This window comes from Phalacrocorax carbo, chromosome 10, assembly GCF_963921805.1.
Source record: "Phalacrocorax carbo chromosome 10, bPhaCar2.1, whole genome shotgun sequence".
Classification (NCBI taxonomy): Eukaryota; Metazoa; Chordata; class Aves; order Suliformes; family Phalacrocoracidae; genus Phalacrocorax; species Phalacrocorax carbo.
In genome coordinates, this window is record NC_087522.1 from 12899485 (window position 1) to 12920843 (window position 21359).

Here is a 21359-nt window from a genome sequence, read left to right on the forward strand (position 1 = left end):
GATCCAGAAGACAGAAAATGTATAAATATTATGTATCTGAATTAATTTTACCATCCATTGCACTACATCTTTGCCACAAAATTGGACTTCATGCAGCTTGTACAAGCAGCTAGCAACCATCCTCCCTCAGAACCCTCACTGGGAAATTTTTTTGATGATGCAGTGCTTGCAATTTAATCAGCCATAGCTCTGCGTTTCTGTAGGTATGACACAATTTCTTCTGCTACTTTGTGCTGTTTCAGCTATCATCAGATACTTCAAGTTTTCTAACTTATCCACCGCTTTTTGGTTCCTTTCCAGCATAGATTTAACAGTGAAAGGTGCTGAATTGTGTCTTTGTCATTAGCACTTGGCAGTGTACCATGAGTGGCTACACAGCTCATCACTTGGATTAGTACTCAGTTTTTGTGAACAAAATCCCAACCTAGATTTTGTTCTACTATTGCAAATATAATTACCCCACAGTCCTTTATAAACCTCTGGATGAAAAAGAAATTGGAACTAAACCAAAGTTTATTAATGAAAATTTTGTGATTTCCTGTTCTTAAGACTAGTAATTATTTAAACTATAGTAAATAATTCTGTTCTCTTACCTATTAACCTGCACTTCACCAATTAAATGAAAGGCTTGTTCTTTTTCATTAAGGGCAATGCACTTTTAATTTCCCTTGAATATTTTTCATTCTTTTAGTGAGTGCCACACTTTCAGGTGCTTGATTGAAACAGCTGCCATACTTGTTTTCCCTGCCATTGTTCGTGGCAATGACCAGATTTATAAGAGAGTTTTCCCCTTGTAAAAATCAACCTGTGTACAAATGCACACCTATAGCTGTACCGTACATACCAGGAATTACAAAACTTCTTTCCAATGCATTGGTAGCAGGAACAGAAAAGGACATGTGCTGGTTAATTAATGAGGTGGAGTTAGCTGGATGGCTGTTGAGAGGCATAGCTAAGAAACTGCCATTCCCTGAAGACACTGCAGGGACTTCCACTTGAAAAAAAGGCAAAACAAAAGGAAAAGTTATTTCATTCCTAGAAGTTAAGGGCGCCAAAGAAGAGGTTTCAATAGATATCATAAACCACTCGATTCTGATCAGTTCTGTTGTGATTTTCCAAAAGCAAGAACAATTCACAATAGCTTTCCGAAACTTACTCAGATCTCAAAGTCTAAAATGTATTTATGAAATTCTGTAGTAGATCACTTTTTTCCAGTATTTCACTCTCTTAATTTTCTTTTTCCTCATCTTGCCTGGCCTGTCTTCTTTCTAGAAACCTTCAGATGTGTTTAGATGTAAATGATCTTACACACGGATGATTGACAGAGAAGACATAACACGGTCTTACCCTGGCTGTACTAAATTTCCCAAGAATGGTTTGTTACCTTAATATTGCACAAGATTAGAGAGGCCCAAGTACAATAAATTGAGGACCTTGACTTTCAACTTAGACACTACAGTGCTTGTAAGGATAACTGGTCTGTGTTAAGAGGGTTTCCCAAAGAATAGTCACAAACACCTGAGTTTTAAAAGATGCAACTTGCCTGCAGCACTTGCTTTTTCAAGAAGACAACAAATGGGGAGGGAGACTCCTGTGCATGGTATGATTTCATTTGCATACCGAAAGTTTCTTATAAATCAAGTAAGATAGACTTGCTTATTTTGAACTAGTGTGCCAGTTTCATTGGGTTTGCCACACCCTTATTCTCAGAGTTCATTTTGCTTTTCTTTCCCCCTCCTGTCTAGCAGTAACAATTAATTCTCTATTTCATCGCTTTCTGTGGTCTAACGTGTTATCAGGAGCTACAAACCTGTGTAGGTTTTGTGCCACTATAGTGTACACTGTCAAGCTCTTTAGGATGGGCTGTGTTTAGGTTTTTATCAGGAACTGATGTATTATTTTGTTATAGAAATCTTTCATTTTTACTGTGGTATAAAACCAGACTTTAAAAAGTGTTTTTCAGCTTGTGTGTAAATCTGCATGTGATCAGCTTGTGTGTAAATCATCAAGGTAATTTCCTATTCAAGGACTGTTGCATTGCTACGGTCAGGTAAGATCAGGTACTGTTATAGGTAGCCACAAACAGTTGGGCAAATCTAAAGTTTAATTTCATTCAACTGTTTGAAAGAATCTCATCCTTGGCTTACCACTCTGAACTTCAGTACTCATTATCGTCTTTCCTGAGGATAGTCTTACACTTCTGAAGATGCATTTGCCTTTGCAGGATCATACTGTGACACTCATTTTATGACAGGTTAAATAAATTCCTGATTTTGTCCTGTAGTTCATCTTTCTGTCAATTAGCTTTTTTGTACCCGGTACGTATACTGCCTTACACACACAGAAGGTAGAGAGAGTGATAATATTCTGAGCACTTTCCAGAAAAGGATAGGTGCAGCTTACAAAGCATCTGTCAGCTCTGTGATGATACTGTAGACTGGAATGCAAGTTCTGCAGCATAAGGCATTTTTACTCTTTTGGTTTAGTTTTTTTTTTTTTAAATCAGGAACTCATGTGCCATTTCCTTATTGAAAACTCTCATTGTTAGTGTGGCATAAACAGAGGTTTTAAAAAGCACCAAATCTATGAATGAATTTAAGCAGATAGAAGGCAATCCACCTTCAAAGGGTACTAACTGCCAGGAACTTCACGTGTCTGAATAACTACAACTGGCAGGTACCAGTTCAGTAGGAACTCCAATTACCTTTCCAGATCCAACAAATATATTTTTTTTCACAGCTCATTCTGCTCAATTCTCCTCCCAGAAGTCCACACGAATATTGGAAGACCAGTTTGGGTCACAGGCACAGTGCATGTGTGTGCCCTCTGTGACTTTCATCCAGACTGTGACAGTTCCTTAGCAATTGCTGGCCTGAACTTTGCAGTCCCATGATCCAAGCACTCTCTGGATGGCTCTCTAGGTTACACGCTGGTTTTGGCTCCCCACCCTGACATGTACACAGCCCATGGGGTTTGGTAGAGTCAGAGTTCCCCTTATGAGTCTCGGGAAGGGTACTAGCACACACTAATGTATATGTCACTTCAAAACACAGTATAATACATTCATCCAAAGGTGATTGTTCTCACATGGATTTTGGGAGACTATTTTGCTGGTTTAGCTATGCCTGAGACACCCATTTAGGCTACAGCTGGGTAAGAACTTTAGCACCACTTTGCACCTAGGGAACAAGTTACAGCTTGCCTGCTGGCCACAGGTACTGCCTTGTAGATGGTCTTAACAGCATGCAACACCTAGAAATTTCCCTTTCTCCCATTCTTACTTTGGTTTAAAGGACGTTATAGCATGGGCTAGGCCAAGAAGCCATCTTTTCACAGTTATTTTCAGTAGGATGCTTCACTGGATTTTTGGAAGGTGTCACGCTTAGAACAAAGAGGATCAAACCCAGGAAATGCCAAACTATGGCCTGAGTCACATTACCCATCATACACAAATGGCGTATGTGACAAAAGTTACAAAAATTGGCACTGGCCCAATTCTCCACTGTTTTGCTTTCTTCTCTCAGATGGATTTAGGAAAGTTCAACAGTGCCTTTGCTGATGCTAAGGAAGTAATTTTTCTACCACCTGGCAGGAACAGCTGGATTCTTTTGAGGCATAAGAATCCAGCTGTTCCCAGACTACCACGTAGTTGGTCCTAAGATGCACAGTTTAATAGCTACTGATAAGAAAGCATAGATTTTATGCATCATTAATTAGTCAGAGGTGTATAAGAATGTGATTCTACAGTGATTTCTGCTCTGCTGGAAGTAGAAACATGAAAATGCATGACGATGCTGTATCATCAAACCTATGAGAGCAAACGTTTCCTAGAAGGTACAGTTACAATACCTAACAGAGGATGAGACTTTGGAACATGAGACAATATATGTTCAGTAATCTTTTCCTACTCAGCCAATAACTTACCAATTTTCTTGTACTTGGGTTCTGAAGCATCAGAGCAACTCTCTGCACAGCCTAAGAAGGCTGAAAGAAAGAAAGGTGATAGTAAGCGACAAAAATTGAATCAATTGGGTAATTTTAGGTTTCCACCATGAAAACTTACTTTAACTTTTTAAAGTAGAAGGAGGTGTTATTAGTTTCAATTCAGCTATTTCAGAACTGTACAGGTCCAGTGTATAAAACATGAATGTGAAAAGCCTCTTCTTATTTTCCTCTGACTATGAGGCTTCAAACAGGCTGCAGATTTTTGTGCTAGTAATCAAAGATTTTTGCTGTTGTTCTTGCTATTAAGAGGGAATAAATCATTCAGCTAATACTCGCTAAGCTATAGATACACTGAAAACAGTTACCACTGTCACCCAGATTATTAAAAAAATGGAAGAAATATAACATGCTTAATGCCATGTTACAGGACAACAAATTCTGTGAATTGTAATGAATGTGCCTGGGGAAGCTGTTTTTCACTTCCAGCCAACACAGGATGAGCAAAGGCAGAGAAAGCGCATCTGGTTGTATCAGTGAAGAACTACATGAGAGATGCATTGAGTCTGTGTTAAAACCAAAGTACCATAATGCAAATTTAGAATTAAAACACTACAGCCTTTCAAACTCTCACTGTTTTTCACTTACTTCGTTTGTGACATTTCTGCATCTTTATGTCAGTAAATTTCTCAGTGTTTTCAGCAGCCATTTCATCCAAAATAAGGTTCCCTGCTAAAAACATCAAATATTGCCAAATGTCAACCTTTGTTCTCCTAGAAAAATCATAGAAAGAGGTAAAAGCAAGTGAAACACACCAACAGGCAGCAAAGATGAAATATGCTCCAAATAAAAGATAAAAACCAAATCACATGATAAAACACATATCCGGATCGATATGATTTAGAAAGCCCACAGGGATCTGAGTACAGATTTTGTCACCCTGTGTTAGTTTCTGAACTGCAAATTATTAATCTACTGCCACAAATTCAGTGGCTAAAAACCATAAATACTTCTCAATGCTCTAAGGATGAGCAAAGGATAAAACTTCATAGCTGTATAACAGTGAGATCTCAGTACTAGTAAAGTTAATCATTCCATATATGAAAAAGATTAGATTCTTTAAGAGACAGAGTAAAGAGTTCTGAGGAGATTTTATATTTTTGTTGTAAGAACTGTGAAGTTATCCATACCACTCTTCTACTGGCAAATACTCAAGTACTAACACTGTATCTCGTTTCCTCTAAAAACAATCTAAATTTTGCCATTAGGTGCAAAACCCCCCAAATTCTAAACACACCAGGGAGCAGTAAAAAGCATTTAAAAAGTCAAATGAGCTTCCTGTAGCCAGAATTGTCCTAGGGAAGGACTGACCTTTGGTAAGTTACTCCAAATTCCTTTGCTCAAACATAAAACAGGATACAGATATTCTGTGAATACACAGATATTCTGTGAACCTTTCCCAACAGCCACATATTAATATATATATATTCTGAAATAGTAAACAGCTGCATTTGTGCCACTACCAAAACAACGATTTTGTACCAGAAGGCAAGCAATTGTCCCTGGTCAAGCACTGAATGAAGGAATCATTTACTAGATGTATATTATAACATTGCTGCATTGAACAGGGAGAGAAGTAAAATTTGACACACTTCCTCAAGCAGCTCTGTGTATCCTGGACAGAAATATGCATGCATGAACTGCATTTATACACATGCTAAGTCCTCTGGGGGGTCAGGTTTAATGAACTTATGTATATCATCTGTCTTGTGCTCAGAATAAGTCTGATGCTAACTGAGGGCATATACTGCACTAGGCAGTTAAGTTGTGCATACACTATGGCCATGGTCATGTGATCAGCCACTTGGTCAGAGATAAAACTGCCATCTTTGAGAAAGCCCTGCAAAAATATAGAAGACCCTCAAAGTTTGCCAAGAAAATCCTGGGGGGTGGTTTGCAGGGGGAAAGAAGAGGATACCAGCTGTATAGAAACCTTACTAGTGTTCAAATTGTGGGGATGAAGTACTGTGCAGATGTTAGCCAGAACACTGTCATGGAGAAAATTAATCTTTGCCTCATATATCTTACCAAAAGTGTCTTCCACCTGCTTCTCCTGCTGATCTTTGAGCACATAGTCTGCTAATTCAGCTAGCAAGAAGGAGAAAAAAAGGAACACAGTAATGATACAGTAGATTTCACAATAAACTCTTGTAACCTTACCCTGACTGAGAGAATTCTGCACTATAAGTGAAGTTGAAGAGTTAAATTAGGTTTTTCTTGTAAATTGTTGCTCAGGAAATAAAGAAAACAAGAAAGAAGAAGTTGAGACAGGAAGTACTGAGCAGAAGGAACTATTAATAGAGAGATTTTCCCCTAACAACCACAAGCTACTGTTCATCTGTTTCCCCGCAAGGCACAGGTTTAGGTACCCTGGGTAGATCTACCATGCATGAGGGACAGGCCACTTGAGCATACACCACTGTTTTAGATTGAAAATAGAATTTGTAAGAAATAGCTATAGCAAGTGACTGGATAATAATGATTTAAAAAACAAAAATTGCTTCCATACCTATTCTAGCATAAGCTTCTATGGTGTTGGAACAGAAATACAATTCATCCCCATTTTCACCATTTTCCATCGTATACAGGAAATCCATATTATTAAACTGATCACAGTTGCTGATATCAACTTCAGGATCTAGAATTAAAAAGGAGTACGCATTGGATCAATGAATATCCTAACCAAGGAGTAAAAAAACAGAGCGCTGGACATGCAGAAAAGGCAGATGTGTTACTTCAGCATAAGGCTTTGGCTCTTCATTGTACGTTGGCTAAGTGGGAACAGAACTGAACTCTCAGTAATTTATAATCACCCAGAAATCAACACTTTTCTTTTGCTAATCTCTGAGACTTCATCTCTCCTAGCAAAAAAACCCAGTTCCAGAATCAATCTGTTCTATGACATTAAGGTCTACACACATGGCCCGGACTCATCCATACTATTAAACCTTCTTATTCTTCAGGATATGGTGGTACCATTCAAATTCCCTGTTCAGAACAATGCTGGGTCCATGCTAACCCCTGAACTACAAATTGCCTGTGAAGCTGCTAGTTGGCCAAGGCCAAAAACGTGCCAGGGACCATGCAAATATCTTCATAGCAGAGACGTCCATCTTGCAATAACTGGCACCATAACCTGACAATGTTCGCTTTATCTATATCATCTCAGACATTGCTAAGGCTCAAAAGCATTCAAATCAGTGAAACATCTCTGATATAATAAGAGTCAGTCCTTGATCCCAAATTCATCCTACTTTCAGTCCCTGAGCAAGTGAGGCCGTGGGAGTGAAGAAACACTCCTACAGGTGTTATTAACAGTCAGAAGTTGAGAAAGCAAAGGTCAATCTGGGAAATAATTAATCACAAAGATGACTCCAGATTCTGGTGCTCAGTCCTCCACTGATTTGCTCATGCACCTGCTGACACTGGTTACTCATGAAAGCAACAAGGATGCGAGGTGGTATCCTACAATTTGGTAACGTTTTATACCTATTGGGCACAGAGCTATAGGACTTCATATCTGGCACACATCTGTTCTTCTTTCTTTGCCACTCTCAACCCACACTCCAGCTCATTTGTTTAAAATAAGCTCTGCTATTGCTCCCCAGCCCAGTCAGCAGCACAGATACACTTTCATACTTTTATGCCAGCAAACTCAGGGAGAGCAGAATGTTCCACAAGCTCCACAAAATTCAGGAGCAGAAAGTTTGACTGCCAGGGCAACCTCCTAATATGATTACCTCTAGGAACTTAAGTGCAAGGAACTATCATCTTAAGACCCTGGCCCTTCTGCTTTCTATCATGGAATCATAGAATCACTGGTCTGTGCCCCCAAAAGCTGTAAAATGCCATCTGGTAAAGAAAGTCCATTTTGTTGGTGCCTTAGAATCTCAGAAGGAAAAGAAATGCTAGTTTGCTTGCAGACTGGCTTCATCACAAACTCATCTAAAAGTCTCTGTTTTGCAAAGCTTTTGACTTGAAACTACAAAAGTGTTGACAATTACACTCGACCAGCTTATGATAAGAACATTTGCAAATAAACTACTTACAGGAATGATATCCAAACCAAAGATATTAGTCTTACACCTTGATGAGTGACATGCATAGAATGTTTTGTTAGACTCACTGAGCAGGAAGCTGTAAATACGTAGAGTTTTAAAAACTTGATATTTTCTGGAAGCAGTCACTATTTTATATACAGATACAGACAAAGTTATCATATCCTAAGACCAAGCATCTGTTGAATTTAGTCCAGCCACCATGACAAACTGCCATTAGATGGCTACATAACTGAGAGGAGACAGTAATAACTTATAGCACGATAACTAAACTAATCAACCATTTTTTAGTGTTTTACTAACCTGCAGAGAAGTCACCTTCTTCATTTCCAGATGATTTAGGATCAAGAAGAGTATACAGATGCAATGGATCGATATCACTGTGCAGCAAATCAAGATAGCCATTTTCAGACACAAATGCTGAATCCATGATTTGTCTCTTGCTGTCTGAAATCAAATTGCAAAACAGTTAGCTATGACAAAACCACAGCTTTTGCCAACCAAAACTACAAGTCCTGCACTGTGGCTTTCTGTTGAAAAGACACTGAGGTCTTAAGGCTGTGGAACTGGCATTGCTTACCAAGTCTTGCGTTGAGTTATAACCCTGAGCTACTTAAACTTACAGATACAGCTTGTAATGAGAGCTATCTATTTTTTGCTCCAGTCAGGGGAGTGGGATACTGCAGTCTGGCCACCTGGACCAAAAGTGACAGGTATTGAATAAGTTGCAACTGTTGTATCTTTATCAGGATATAAATGGTACAAGCACAGATCCAGCAGGTATCGGGGAAATGAGAATGCAGTAAAGAGGACAGAAGAACCACCACATTCTTTACTGTCACAGCAATTTCTTCTCAGGGGAAGCTTCTGGCTGGGATGCTACACCCAGTTCCTAAGCCCTGGAGATGGCACTAGGAGACATCCCTTCAGCACAAGGAAGAGTGAAAGGTAGAATGCTTATTTTATATAATTCTTACCCAAACCAGACGGTTGTGTACAGAATGACATGGTCACCTTCAGAATTAGCTTCTGGTAACAGGGCACTCACCAGCATTTTGGAATCTATCACAGTTATTTTTTAATCAATTTTCTTCCCCCCCTCAGAACTCACATGTGAACCTGCTCATGAGCTGGGAATTGCTCTAGCCTTTCAAACAGAGTGCCGTACAGTATCCAGACAAATCTGACTGATCTTAGGTGCTCCCTGCTCCAGTCACCCATGTTTATATGGGAACTGCTTAGACTGCTGCAGCTACATTTCTTGATAAAGTTTCTCTCTTCCTCCACCTCATTTTAAAGCCCTTCTATTTCCTTCCAGTTACTGCAGCAGGCACTAGGATAAGCTCAGACATTCCTCCTGGATATTCCACAGCTAGTGTAATAACACTACTTGTTGGTTATTCATCATCTTTATTAAACTATTCCAAAACCAGATACTGGCTCTTCAGTGTTTACAGATTATAATATGCCACCTGCACACTCACAAGTCTATGGGACCGAATGGGATCCACCCGAGAGTACTGAGGGAGCTAGCAGAGGAGCTTGCCAAGCCACTCTCCATCATTTTCAGCAGTTCTGGCTAACAGGGAAGGTGTTTACAGATCATTATATTGGGATGCCAGCATGAAATGAACAACCAGAAAAATTTACAGACCATATCCTGTTAAAATAGGTGTCCACACACCACAGCCATGAAATGTTTCAGCTTGGCATCAAGCACCATATTTTGCAATGAAGGGTAGCTATAATACAGCTCTCAAATATTCTGCCTTTAGCAGAATGCCATTGATGTCCTTGGTTGCACATGTCTACTTTCCTGAGATGTGCAAATGTGGAGCAACCTGCTGCACCATGAAGTCTACCTGCAACATGAAAAAAGAGAAATACAGCTAACACTGCAGCTCTGATGAAAGAAGGCAAAGAAAACCTATTCACACGCTACCACATGCTGCTTTGTTATAAACTAATCATCATTCCTCTTACCACTCTACAGGGTTGTCCCTTTGAACAGATTGGAAATGGACCTCTCTGCATTCTGCTGCAGTAGACACCAGAATCTACAGGCAGAACTCAGAAAAGTGGGCAGGCACAGTGCGGTCCCAACAAGTAGGAATAACCTACAGTCAGATAATTCTCCTTTTTCATGTTGTGTGGCATCATTATGCTACCAAGATTACCAAAATTTGATATTATTGCATGCCATGCTATAAATAAAAACCAGAAGTTGACAAACCTGCATGAGAACCAAGAACATACCAGATTAACTTTTCAGTTTGTTGCAACACTTTGCTTTGCCCCTTCCTTTGTTGCATTAATATAAAATCTAGAGTTGGGCCTTTCAGAATGCCAGGTTGCTGGACTTTGTGAATAATGCTGTTGAAGCATTATCTCTGAGTCAATATAATTTTGGGGTTAGAGACAGAGAAATAATTGGGCAGAAGCCATAAAAGGAATGCAAGACAGGCAAGTGCATCACTCCCAGTTCAGTGATTGGTAAATGGCTTGATTGCAGCAGACAAAGAAAAGAGCAAGTCCTACAGAAAGAGACTAAGTAGGCCTACTTAATCTTTATGGAAGTGCTAAGCTTTAATTAAGTCAGAGTCATAAGAGCTTTTGTTATTTTAAACCTTTCATTCAATAGCATTTCCCCATGGATAAATACCTAAGTAATGCAAAAAGTTTTCAGCTACAACGGTCAGGAAGTCAGGAAGGAACCAAAAGGAAGTCTTGCCAGTGCCAAGTCCAGCTAGAGAGCTGAAAATTGGAACATAAAAGGTGCTATAACCCGGGAGCACAGGAGTGAGAGAAACGTAGCCTTCTACCTTGGGAAGAATGAAGAATTAAAAACTTGATCACTTGTCTTTTTTGTTTCACCAGTCTGAATGGCCCTCAGCTTACCCTCTTTTTTGTTCATTACCTCGGTTATGACAATCTATACACAGCTGTCTTTCTATTGACTAAACTGGATTTGGAATACTGCTACTTCTTTCTGTAGCTGAACCAACAAATTCTTAATAGTGGCTGTGCTTTGCTCTATTAAAATCATGGTGCCACCATGGAAGGCACTCTATCCAAGTGTGCAGGAAAAAACAAGTGAGTTTTTGAAAGATGAAAATTTCTACACTGAGAGAGCCAGAGGCAAGGAGAATTACGTCTCAGGGACAGCAAGTGTTTTGCTGCATGCTTTAACTGGAGCACACAAAATGAAACCAGGCATTACCAAGCTTGTTCACAACAGCATTTCCTTTGCCAGGGCTTCCCCTTTTTTCTCATAGTATCCCAGCAGTCTTCCATCTGAGACCAAAGATGAATAAGCTCTGTACTAATCAGCACTTCCTCTGTTGTTTCATACATGACTTTAACTCAGTTTACTGATAATACATTTCTTCTGGGGTCTCATACAGTACTGCCAAAATGGGCATTTGGTGCATATTCACATCAGAGGCCTAAAAAATTTCATAATAATTTCTGCGTTGGGGCTGTGAATGCTAGAGCCAGCTCTCAGTGAGAGTAAGACAGACCCTGCATGGACCTGCAAGGCAAAGGACTTTAGTCCCCAGCAATGCCTGTGCTCTACTTTCTGGCAGGCCTCCATGCACAAAGTGCATGTGGTGGACAGGAGGAAGACAAGGAGTACTTCTAAATGTATTCCCGTGCCATTCAGGAAGTTCAATCCTTTGTTGTTTGGACACTGGTTAAGACAGATTTTTTTTTTCTTTAAATCTTTAAATAACACTTTCTTTCTCCAGCAGCCTATATACTCCAGCTGCATTGCTATATTTGGTAGACCTGTGTTCCCTTTGTATTATCTCTGCGACGAATCAGCGCGTACCTGCTGCAGCAAGGTTTCTACCCAGGGTGCATTTGTTTTAGCACTGTATTCTCAATATACAGAACAACAATATGATTCAATTCTTAGACCCTCAATGTTTTTTTCAGTGCTCTTTTAGAGCCCAAGTGATGCCACATGAATTAAAAATGCTGGAAAAGTAGTAAAAGAAGTAGTGAATATCACTGTACCAGGACCAAGAATTTAGTTAAAGGATTAGGTGTTCACTTAAATCACATACAAGTCTTAAGAGTTAGATGGGGCATTTAGCTTTCTAAAGATAAGGGAGGTGGTTGTGATTTACCATTTTGCCCCAATAATTTGATTTAACCATGTCTTATATTTTAAAGGATCAAAATGTTAAAGACTCCAGGCAATGGGGTCTGCTACTAACTAAAATCAAATGGCATCTAAGAGAATGGAGAAGGATTATACAGATGATAATGTAACATTTACTCCAAAAATAAGGTGGATGCTTCTGAGATTTGTTAGGGGGGTTCATTCCCAAAACTCTGTTGACATCTGAACTGACAGGCAACAAAATAATCTCCCACATGAGTATGAAGGTTAAGAAAATGAAAATATGTAAAGTCATTTCAGGAACAGAGGAAACCCTCTCCGTGTTTTAATTTTTGTACCAGTTTAGGGAGCTGAGGATAATTCATAGAAAAGAGTAGTAATGCCATGCAAATCACACATTTCTTAACCAAAGGGTGACATAACATTACAGCTCCAAGTCTTAGATTACAGAAAAATAGGAGAGAAGGACTGCTGTTGATAAGAGGTTGAAAAATTAATCAACCTCTTGTTTCTTCTTCACCTTTTGGTGAAGAAATATTATTTTCTTGCAGTACCCCACACTCATTAAATGCTACACATGAATCTGAGTGAAGGAAGCTGACAAAACCCAGGTTGTATCAAACTCCAAATAACTAGTCCAGTGAAACACTCGTACTTTGAGCTAAAAGCTCAGTATCATCAGCCACAATTTTACAGCCTTTTTTTTTTAACAACTTTAGAAAATCTTCTGTCTTTCTCTGAATGCCCGAAAGGCTACATCACTGTATACAATACACACCCCAGAGGGCAGGGATGTGTTTCCCGGTTTTTGTTGCAGGCAGTGTTTTGGGGCAATGCTCTTTGGGAGGCAGGCAAGCCAGCAGCAAAGAGGGACGAAGTCCCCTCCGTGCTACAGTCATCTGCCTCCTTTTTGTCTCCCCAGATCCATCACTAATAATTGCTCTGCTCTACAGATACTAAACAGATTTTCATTTCAGAGATGGCCCGATTATTCATAAACTGCAAGTAATGGTGCTCAATTTATATTTAGCTTTGAAGTTTTTAGTTTCTATTCCCAATCTATGGAAGGCCTACATAACTGAAAGCCATTTTAACTTTTCCTGTTGTATTACCCAATTTAACAAAAGATACTACTATTACCGACAGTCTTTATCTTGCCAATGGAGTGGTGTGTTACTTTCCATGGGCTTTATAGTCTAAAAAGGAAGAACAGAGATGACACTGGAAAAAAGCTGCTCCATATCCTTTGTCTCCTTTAAAGAAGAGTTTAAATAAGTTAGAAAAAGTATAAATATCAGGTAAAAGGAGCTTCTGCCTTTCAGTGAACTTAGCTCTACAGTGACCAACACAACAGATAAAAGAAATGTTACTGGCCTTGCACCAGAGACAGTCGAGTTCAGGCAGACTAATAATACACTGTCCTGCAGGTGTCAGAGTTGTGTTTTGAGAGCAGAATTTGCCTTTTCATATCCCAAATCAGTTTGTGTGTCACAGCTGTGCCCAGTTCTCCCATCCCAGCAGCAAGATGAAATAAAGTGGCACAGCAGACACCTTGTCTATAAGGTTTTTTGGCAGAAAAAGTACATTTGCACTCAGAGACTTTCTTCAAGACAGAATGTCAGCCCTGCTGAATGGGAAAGTAAAACTCTACGTTGTCTTGCCAGATCTGTCAAAAAAATGAAAATAAGCCAGTTTCTTTCAGTGATCCTTACTTTTGGTTTCTGTAGGAACACCATCCATACAAAAAAAACCAAACGTATTTTTAACAAAATCTAAAACAAACTACAGCAACCTTTTGAGCAAGGAACAAGGCTAGCCACAAATCGAATTGCTAAAAATTCTCCAAAATTTCACCTGCATTCAGACTTCATCCTACTAATATTTCAAGCAATACAAGTCCAGATACTGACACACTGTAGCTACCAATATCTACAAAAGGTAAGACGAGATTATTTTACCATGACAAGAGCACCGCATTCAAGAGTTGAGGAAAAACTTACCTTAGGAAACTGGACAGTTCCTGTTCTTTCACTCTGGATTCAGCACCAAAAAACAAGGAGAGCTGCTATCACTGCCCAAGGCTTATAGAAAGTAACATCAGAAAGGAGGAAATGAGCCAGAGCTGTCACTGCGGGAAAGTTAAAGGCTCAGGGGAAATTCCAGAGAGGAAATTTAAGAGGAACCTCCCTTCTAGCAAACCCAGATTGGTAATGAATTGGTAACGATTTCCAGTGTTCCCCAGAATCCTTTTTCTCCTTTTTTATTCCAGTTCAAATCTGTCCCAAAGTCAAGCTGTTAAACAGTCCATCATTAAGAATCAAGCAAGCAGCATGTGGACAGTCTTACCTTGTAGCTCCATTTGGTATAACAAAAGTGAAAGTATTCCTTTCACATGTTCACAGACTCTACTAATAGAAAATCAGCTTGGTATCTTGCGCAAGTGTCTCTTGCCACTGGCCCAAAATGACAAGTGGTATGTTCTACAAAACAGGAGCTCATAAATCTTGTCTGGCTTACGGATGGTGTTCAGGGTTTGCTTGTAGCAGCAGCTGACAGAATGTTTATTCATCTAATCATTGCTTACGCTACCAGCGTCTACCTGGCATAATAAGACAACCTTTTCAAGACCAGCTTCATTCATGAGCGTTCCTATCACAATGCCTATAGCAGCTTCTGTGTAGCTCTGCAAGCTTATTTATCTATTTTTCTATCTTTTATCATGCATAGACCTACACAGATTAGAAGTTAATTATGAAAGAGAATGTATTCTCAAGTGAGCAATTACTTTTTGTAGTATTATTGCATTGGCTGTAGCTTACAACAAAAGTTCCACCAGAGTCTGAAGGGGAAAGGAAGAAAGTGGGATTTGATGAAGCCAACGACATGCAGGACTTCTTCCTTCAGTAAGGCAAGTTTTTAATCAGCTGCTCGGTAACAAACGGCTTCTGCATAAGGCAGCAGGTCCTATAAGCAAAGCAGCTGATGACTTGTGTATGCCTTTTCCCTTTGCAGAGGAGATCCATTTCCACCAGGTTCCATGGAACATGCTCACTGAGAAGAGAAAAAGCTGCTTCCTTCCTGGGAGCAGCCGATCTGTTCCCAGTATTTACAGAGATACAGGGCTCAGCCTGCACTAGGCAGAGCACTAGCCTCTTCGGGCTCTCTAACCCACCAGGCAGCTGTGTTCTTGGAATTCTCTATGCACATTAGGAAAAAAGCAACATCTCAGTATAACAGGATTCAGAGCAAAAAATAATGAAAAGCTGCACAAATACAGATTTTAGTGCTCTGTTTTGATGGGGGACAATAATTCAATCACTACATGAGAAATCCCTAGAAAATTTTTTAGCCCTATTCTAATGTGCAGCACAACCCCACAAGCTACAAGCTCCTTCACTAGCCCTGCAGGCAGATTTCCTTACCAGCTTCTGAGGCTGTAATCCCATGAAGCAATCTATATACTTCAAGAACAAGAGAGTTCAGTTGTTTACTGTGATTCTAGTTCATAACTGCAGCAAAGGCTGGTTCTTGTTCTTCAAGTGTTTCTGCACAACACTCATAGCTGCTTAGAAACAGCAGAAAGGAATTGCTGGAGCAAATCAGGGTACTGGTTCATCTAGAGGACTAATCTATAAAGATGGTCTTAGCTACAGAGGGAAAAGCAAACTGCAAAACAAGAGGCTGTGACAGCTGAGAACTGCCTAAGCTTCTCAGGTGACCATCAGCTTCTTTGCTTCAATGTTTGCTGATACACTGCCCTACTGCAAAAGGAGGGAACAGAACATATTGATTAGTATTGGAAGCACTGCAAAATGGATGTCAAGAGTGCACTTCGCAAGACGGGGAAAGCTGGGACTTTTTTGTCCAGAAATTTTAAAGATATGTTTTGTGGTAGAAGAAATAGTTGCAAAACCATTAAATAGTTAGTGAGAAACCTGCTGATACCAATCTGTTCCTGACCCAAGTTTTCTGTGCAAGGCCTCTTCAGAGTGAAACATATTGAACATAAGGCTGAAAAATTAACGAATTTCAAAAAGAAAGTAAAAAAAGAATTTGCTGCAAAAGAAGCTGAGGTCTCTAGAACAATTTGACTCATATCCTGGTGAACTAATGTCTTTGAAACCACTTTTTTAAAGCCTATCTCTACTACAAAATATAGAGGACAGTGACAATGGTTGAACATGTGATGAATGAAGACTAATGCTTCTTCTGATGCACCTCAGCTTCCCTCGGTCATGTCTCAAATAAACGCAGGCTTTGTGACAGAGATACAGAGCCAGGCATGACAGGATCAAAATGTTTGAATGGAGATTTTAGGTGCTACCATTACAAACATGAGAAGGAGCAGGTATTATTCCAAGCACTTCAGGGATTTAATTAAAATTAGAAACCAGACTATAAATACTCCCAGCCTAAGTGACACTAGGCCACTTGCTATGATATTCTACGTTTAAAATATGAATTCTTGGCATTAATTTGAAACTGGTAATAATAGAGCTAAAATCTTCCAGGCCAGTATTTTGCCCTTTCATGAACTATCTTAATTCTTTTCCCCCAACATTTCCCCTTGTACTTTCATCCATGCCTTGAGAGTTGATGTCCAATACCGTATTTTAGGAGCAGAAAAACCATATACCTCTCTCTATGTTGCAGCCCAACGTCCTTCCATCAGTTTTACAGGACTACCCCAATATTAAGTATGCTTTATTCTCCTTTACAGCTGCTTGTTTTTGTAAAAATAATTCTGAATGCTATAATTTAGGCTAGGGTTTTCTCATTTTACATAGGAGAGACAATGTTAGGATTGTCCCAGAAATATCCCTGTTCTCCAACATATACATTAATCTTCAGGTGAGTCAGACTAAAACATGAGTTTACTGCCTCAGAATTATAAGTTGTCTGCATTTTTATCTCTCCTGCTGCCCACTAAAAAACTCAGAACTCTTGAATCCAGCCTCATAAGTCATTAAGTACTTCCCCTCAAATTTGCATCAGTCTCTTGTAAACAGTGCAATTTTGTTGCTTATAGACATCTGGAATTTAAAGCGGAGGGCATTCCTCCCATATGTGATTGAAAAACATAAGAGATTTCCCTACCCGAATTGCCAGCATGTGCCATGAACAAATGCTACTCAGACTATAAATGGTTGGTATGTCAGTTGAGAAAAACCTGATCTTTGCATGGTCTCTTTATCCACTCTGCACTTCTGGTCTGCAAAAGGTGGTAAAGAACAAGTTTTATTATGGCCTTGCTATGAAAATGAGTATCCGGTAGCTACCCTGAATGGGTGGATGTCTTTTTAGCTGCTCTTGCATTACATTCTGCTTTCTTCTCTTCCCCACCTGCTCTCCACTGATGCACTTTGCACTATGCCACAATGCAATCTCAAAATTCAATAAACAAAAGTAAATCTTTAACTAAACAAAAAAGAAAAAGAAGCTGATTTACCAGAAATGTACTTGCTTCCTGTTGGCTCCTTATCTGCCATGTTTTGAGGCTTACTGCCATAGAGGTTTAGACAACAGAGGGGAACCAAGGTGTTCAAGTACAGGTCCCATTTTTCCACAAATGTCAGAGATATCTTCCTTGCAAGGTCCTCCCTGTCTTTTTCGTGGAGCAAGGCTTGATGGTACTCCTTGGATATCACATCTTCTTTCAGCATGAGGTTAAGCAATGCATGGTCATCAGAAGTTGTAGCAGTTGAAAGAATCTTCCTTACTCTAGGCAGGATCTCCTTAAAGAGATTCATACCTGCATCTGAAGACGTTTGAAGGAGGTCTGAGCAAAATCTGAACTGTTTCAATAAAAACAAAAAAATAAAAAAAATCCACTCAGTATCAAAAAGATGAAGTGAAAAAAAAAAGTTAAGACACTTTGGCCTGCAATAGCAGAGATATTTCCTCATTTGATTAAGCCTTTAAATAACATTTCCAACAACAAATAAATTCCTGATGAAATGATACAACAGCACAATTCTTCCAAGCATTCATAAAACACAATTTTCCAATCAGCAACATGGTCACCCCCCAAAAAAATTAAAAAAAAATATTTATCCCATTAAAGAAGGATTGCTATAGGTGGTCTTTGTATCCTGGCCAAGGTGGAGTGTGGGCCAATTAGTGGGCCCAGCAAGGTCATTGCTGAATCAGAACAGTACCAAAAGCTTCAGCACAAAACACATCCTCTGCAAGAGGGATTGGTTTAAAACTTAGAGACTCCAATGTAAGATTAGGGATAAGATTGTAAATAAATTCTGCTTTCATGAAAGTCAAATGGGTTAGAACCACAGCAAAAATTCTGGGGTAAAAAAATTATCTCAAATCTTGCTCTGGTTTCTGCTGAATCTGAAGTTATTAGGAAGAAACATGACTAGGAAACAAGTTGGACACAACTTCCGTATATTCTTATTCAAAGTTAACATACTTGTATTCCAAGGGGCAGACTCTTTAAGTTAAATTCCTTAAACCCAGGAGTTTCCAAGTCTCCAATTTAAATAAGTAGCAAATCTTCCATACCACCAAAAAATACAGCTCCAAACATACTATAAACTGGGCCCTCAATTCAGCTCAAAATTATTAAGAAGTCTTTTTTAAATATTGCCTTCTTGAGTCATTTCTTGCTCTTCTGTTCCAGAGCTCAAGAATAGGCAATGTCTAATTACGGCACTTCAAATACTTCTAAATGCAATCAATAGTGTCTTACCTTTGTCATAAGAACATTTCTAATAGGGAGTATATCAAAGAATGGGTGTCTTCAGGCTGGATAATGTAAAAATGAAAACCCCGAAGTGTTCAGCAAGAACAGAGTAAAAGGAACACAGAAAATTATCGTGATCAGATGAGTAAAATGTATACTACAAGTATACAGTAAAGAGTACAGTAAAAAGTACGAGTATTTTTTTCTTGGTAAAAGTGCAAAGATTATTAACCATTGTATATGGTGACTGCCTGCACAACACAGAATAAATCTACAGAGCCAACATCAAAAGGGAGAATGTCATTAGTTACCAGAACATTAATGTGTTTAACATAAGCCCCTCTGAGCCAAACGTGAACATCAGTCTTGTTGTAAGCAAAAACAAGGTATACAACTTATGAGCTGGGTTAATTAGATTCTATTAACACGGTTCTTATTCATAGTAGCTACATTTGCTGTAAATACTGTAAATTAAACTAATTTTCTCATTTATACAACATTTTAAAGGCAATGTTTTACATTTCCAGATCTTTGATCATGAAAATGTGTTTTATGAGGCTCAAATATATAAAAATGAATATCTAAAATTAAAGAGATTCTATACGGTGCTTTCTAATGCTGATTTATTTTCTTTATGCCTATTTAAAACTTTCTACTTAATGATCTGTACAATGTTTTGCAGTGGCTTGTGTTTAGGCATTGTAACTGTTTGGGGACGAGTAGTTAAGTTTTTTAGAATAGAAGCAACAGCATTATAAAGATGGTAGTGGCTAAATAAACAGTTACCAACTACTAATAATTTAGTTTACACTATAGTTTTTTTCTACTTTGTTTTACATATCTAATTGTTATAGCAGGACCTACAGCCTTGAAATAAATACTGGGGCAAAATTTCTAGGGCTGTCTAGGGGCTTACAGATGGGATCTTTAAACTCATAGAATCATAGCATCGTTAAGGTTGGAAAAGACCCTTAAGATCATCAAGTCCAACCGCTAACCTATCACTGCCGAGTCCACCACTAAACCATATCCTCAAGCACCACATCTACTCTTCTTTTAAGTACCTCCAGGGATGGAGACTCCACCACCTCCCTGGGCAGCCTGTTCCAGTGCCTGACAACCCTTTTGGTGAAGAAGTTTTTCCTAATGTCCAACCTAAACTTCCCCTGGCGCAGCTTGAGGCCGTTTCCTCTCGTTCTATCGCTTGTTACTAGGGAGAAGAGACCGACCCCCACCTTGCTGCAACCTCCTTTTAGGTAGTTGTAGAGAGCGATATAGGTCTCCCCTCAGCCTCTTCTCCAGACTAAACAAGCCCAGCTCCCTCAGCTGTTCCTCATAAGACCTGCTCTCCAGACCCTTCACCAGCTTTGTTGCCCTTCTCTGGACACGCTCCAGCACCTCAATGTCCTTCCTGCAGTGAGGGGCCCAAAACTGAACACAGTACTCGAGGTGCGGCCTCACCAGCGCTGAGTACAGGGGCACAATCACCTCCCTACTCCTGCTGGCCACACTATTGCTGATACAAGCCAAGATGCCATTGGCCTTCTCGGCCACCTGAGCACACTGCTGGCTCATGTTCAGCCGGCTGTCAACCAACGCCCCCAGGCCCTTCTCCACCAGGCAGCTCTCCAGCCACTCTTCCCCCAGCCTGTAGCGTTGCATGGGACTGTTGTGACCGAAGTGCAGGACCCAGCACTTGGCCTTGTCGAATCTCATACCGTTGGCTCCAGCCCAACGATCCAGCCTGTCCAGGTCCCTCTGTAGGGCCTTCCTACCCTCCAGCAGATTGACACTTCCACCCAACTTGGCGTCATCTGCAAACTTACTGAGGATGTGCTCAATCTCCTCATCCAGATCATTGATAAAGATATTAAACAAGACTGGCCCCAACACTGAGCCCTGGGGAACCCCGCTCGTGACCGGCCACAGCTGCCTAAACAAGACTGTAGGCTTAGTATGGAATAAGTATTCAAATAAAATGTAAATATTTTTCTCTTTATTTGTTACTAGGTTTTTCTACCTTGATTATTGCCATGATTTCTTACCACCGTTCGACACATTTGAAAGTGAAGCAATAATTCCACCTGATAAGAAGCAATGCACTGAGAAAAACTTACTAAATCTTTAAAAAAACTTTTATGTATAATACTGCAAATTCTTAAGATCCAAAATATCTTTGTAGAATAAAAAGAGTTTGCTGCTTTTTCCAAACATTCATGTTTGTGTTCAAGATCAGAAAGTGCATCTGAAGCGCTGGAAAAATAAGCTATCGCATTATCTAAGAGTATGATTTTGACTTGCGGTGCAGGTAGGTAACAAGTTTTACTGTAACTTTAAAAATGGCAACTGAGAAAAGCAGATTAATTTATTTTCCTTATGGAAAAGTAAATCACTTGGATCTTTCATGCATATTCTTATCTCACTCAGAATTTGTCTTTTAAACATATTTTCCTTTAAAGTTGCTGCCTACATT

At 39.5% G+C, this 21359-nt stretch overlaps 1 protein-coding gene across 4 annotated transcripts in view; it reads right to left on the reverse strand.

The window, feature by feature from the left end:
* Positions 1-18456, reverse strand: part of CIITA (class II major histocompatibility complex transactivator) — a 34232-nt gene extending 15776 nt beyond the window's left edge. The window contains exons 1-7 of one of the 4 annotated variants that reach the window (XM_064461910.1): positions 17639-18456; positions 8364-8507; positions 6512-6640; positions 6031-6090; positions 4591-4674; positions 3925-3984; positions 841-994 (exon numbers count right to left, since the gene is read on the reverse strand). In XM_064461910.1, coding sequence (XP_064317980.1) covers positions 841-994; positions 3925-3984; positions 4591-4674; positions 6031-6090; positions 6512-6640; positions 8364-8507; positions 17639-18095 — 1088 coding nt within the window. In that variant the 5' untranslated portion in view covers positions 18096-18456. The other 3 variants (XM_064461908.1, XM_064461906.1, XM_064461909.1) reach the window with 3 other exon arrangements.
* Between the last annotated feature and the right edge of the window lie 2903 nt (positions 18457-21359).